The 2,978-nt window shown below is 32.0% G+C and overlaps 1 protein-coding gene across 1 annotated transcript; it reads left to right on the plus strand.

The window, feature by feature from the left end:
• Window positions 1-820: 820 nt before the first annotated feature.
• LOC116346626 lies at window positions 821-2,561 on the plus strand (the record flags this gene model as incomplete). The annotated part of the gene is made up of 2 exons (XM_031776788.1): window positions 821-837; window positions 908-2,561. Coding segments are annotated over 2 exons (1,671 nt in total), but the record flags the coding sequence as incomplete, so codon positions are not given.
• Window positions 2,562-2,978: the final 417 nt, after the last annotated feature.

Below are 2,978 nucleotides of genomic sequence, written 5' to 3' on the forward strand. Positions count from 1 at the left end.
ACTTGAGGTGTAAGTAGAGACTTTACCCCTCAAAATGAGTTACGCACTCTACTTTACTCTATTTTTGGTGTTAGTTTCATCGAAGTGAACGCATCGCAGTGAAAAAAGATATACATGTGTAGCCGCATGCGTTCAACGAATTGTATTTCGTTGCGTGCATATGAGACTGTATATACGCTAACGAATATCATTGCTATGTGTATCGTCGCATGCGTTTGATGAAAAAAAAATACATATTAACACATCATATAAAAATAAATAAACGAATAAGGATAAATGTCGAATAAAAAACATGGATTTCAAGTGTTTTATTTGCAAAGAAAAATTTATCGACATAAAATCAATTTTTAGTCATATGAAAACTAGCCATTCTTTGAAAGATGGAACGTGCAAACTTTATTGTATAGCCAATAACGATTGCAAAAGATCTTACCAAAGTTTCAAGTCATTGCGAGATCACGTAAAACAGTGTAAAAAAATGATCAGCAATGTGAGATGAATGAGGAATTGAATATGAATGAAAATGTAAATAAATGTGAAGATCAATGTGTTTTGGTTTCGGACAAAATCCACGATGACCAACAAATCCACGGTGAATTTACTTCATTCGAATTTATTCCTCAAAAGAAACAAGAACAAGAGGAAACTGAAAAAACGCCCAATGTATCTAGACAGTTAGAACATTTTTTCTCTTCGTTTCATATAAAAATTGACGAAATGAACTTGATTGACCGAGATTCAGATCGTGTTTTCAAAATTTGTATTGATCTTGTCCACAACGTCAATAAGTTAAATGAACATCTCATTATTGAAAACACAGGGTTAGGTCCAACTGAGGTATGTATATTTAAGCTTATATTAAAAAAACGATTCAATGCACGTATGATATTGTTGTTTTTTTCTTTAGGCGATAAAAGCATCAACAGAATATGTCTGCTCAAAACTGTCCCAATCGACTACAAAATATAAAAGAAACAAGCTTCATAAACGTGATGAATTTTACGTCGAACCAGAATTGAAAGGCATTGGAACTCGATTCGAGATACAAAAACCAAATGCCCTACAACCTGCATTACCTGTCCGTTTGCAATGCACTTTTCCATACATTTCAATTTTGCAATCGTTGAAGTGTGCCTTCAAGAACAAATCGTTTTTAGAAACATATCTTGAATACAATAAGCATGGAAATGGACATACCTGTAAAGAAGGCGATTACATTGACTTTTGCTGTGGAAGTGTGTACAAAAGCAGATCAATTTTTCAAAAATTCCCAAATAGTCTCCAAATTCAAATTTTCTTGGATGACTTTGAACCATGTAACCCGTTGGGATCCAAAGCAACACTACACAAAATATGCGGTGTGTATTTTTCAGTTCGAAATATGCCACAAAATTCAAAATTAAGTAGCATTTATCTAATTGCATTGTGCAACAGTGATGATTTAAAAACCAAGTCTACAGATTACAATAATTTATTGCGATTAATTGTCGAAGATCTGAAAGTGCTCGAGGTTGATGGTATCAACGTGAGCAGTGATCTGAATTTAAAAGGTACTCTTGGAGTGTTTTCGGCTGACAACCTCGGAGCAAACGGAGCGTTTGGATTCGTTGAAAGTTTTGGAAGTGCCAATATACATTTCTGTAAAATTTGTGAATTACCAAAATATCGCTGTCAAACTGCCTGTAAAGAGGATATTTCGGCAATGAGAACAATAAAAAACTATGAGGTACACTTGGAAACAATTTCCAATTCAACAAAAGTTAATTTGGAACAAACAAAAGGCATTAAACGCGATTGTGACTTGAACAAATTGAAATATTTTCATACTATGGAAAATTATTGTATAGATCAAATGCATGACGTAGCGGAGGGCATCGTACCATTTGTCCTTCACCAAGTGTTCCAATATATAATCGAAAAAAAAATTTGTACCGAAATTTCATTAACTCATAAAATTCAATTTTATGATTATGGCATTATAGAATCCAAAAATGTACCATCAATGATCATGTTATCAAAGCCAAACTTGAATCAAAACGCAGCCCAGTCAATGTGTCTCTTTAAAAACATTCCATACATTTTATCCGGATTAAAAGAAAAATTGAATGAGATTTGGATTTGTGTCACATCGCTTCAGAAAATTATTCAAACAATTGAATCTGATAAAATTCATGAAAGTGATTTAATACTGTTGGAATCGAATATTCACGACCACTTGGAAAGTCTTCAGAATATCTTCGGGGTGAAACTCATTCCCAAGCATCATAATCTTGTACACTATCCCAGAGTGATTCGAGCAATGGGTTCAGTAAAAAATATGAGCACAATTCGCTTCGAAGCAAAACATCAAGTGTTCAAAAGTATATCGAGACAAAATAAAAATTTCAAAAAATTGACGTATACGCTAGCAATGAAACACCAAAAATTGATTGCAAAAAAAATGAAAACATTCTCAAACATTCTAGAAGTAAGCAGTAGTAAAGGAAAAGTTATTTCCAGTGATCAGTTACCGATTAATATTATGAAGGATTCTGCATTCGAGATAAAACGACTTACAATAGGTGATCGAGTTTACCGAAATGGTCTATTCATATTACATGAAAAATCTTTATTTGAGATAAAAAAAATATTCAATGAAAACTCCAAATTCATTTTATGGGTAGAAAAATATTGTTTTGGTGATATCGATAAATTTACACATAGTATAAAATTGACAAAGTTTTTACCATCCAATTTATCTTTGATAGAAATCGTTCCAAAATATAGTCCAGCATTGTATGAAAGAAAAGTTTTTTATACCCAAGATGGGATTGCTGAAAATTGTGTGATGTTGAATAATCTTGAAATCCAACGCATAATTAATGAGTCCAAGTAGTTTTTTGTTTGTATTCATATTGCTAAGAGAAAAATTCAAAAATAAGACAAATAAACATATATTTCAAATTAAAAGAAATATTATATTTGAACCGTCATTTAAT

This window comes from Contarinia nasturtii, unplaced genomic scaffold (assembly GCF_009176525.2).
Source record: "Contarinia nasturtii isolate CC-2019 unplaced genomic scaffold, AAFC_CNas_1.1 Cnas_scaffold_1614, whole genome shotgun sequence".
Taxonomy (NCBI): domain Eukaryota; kingdom Metazoa; phylum Arthropoda; class Insecta; order Diptera; family Cecidomyiidae; genus Contarinia; species Contarinia nasturtii.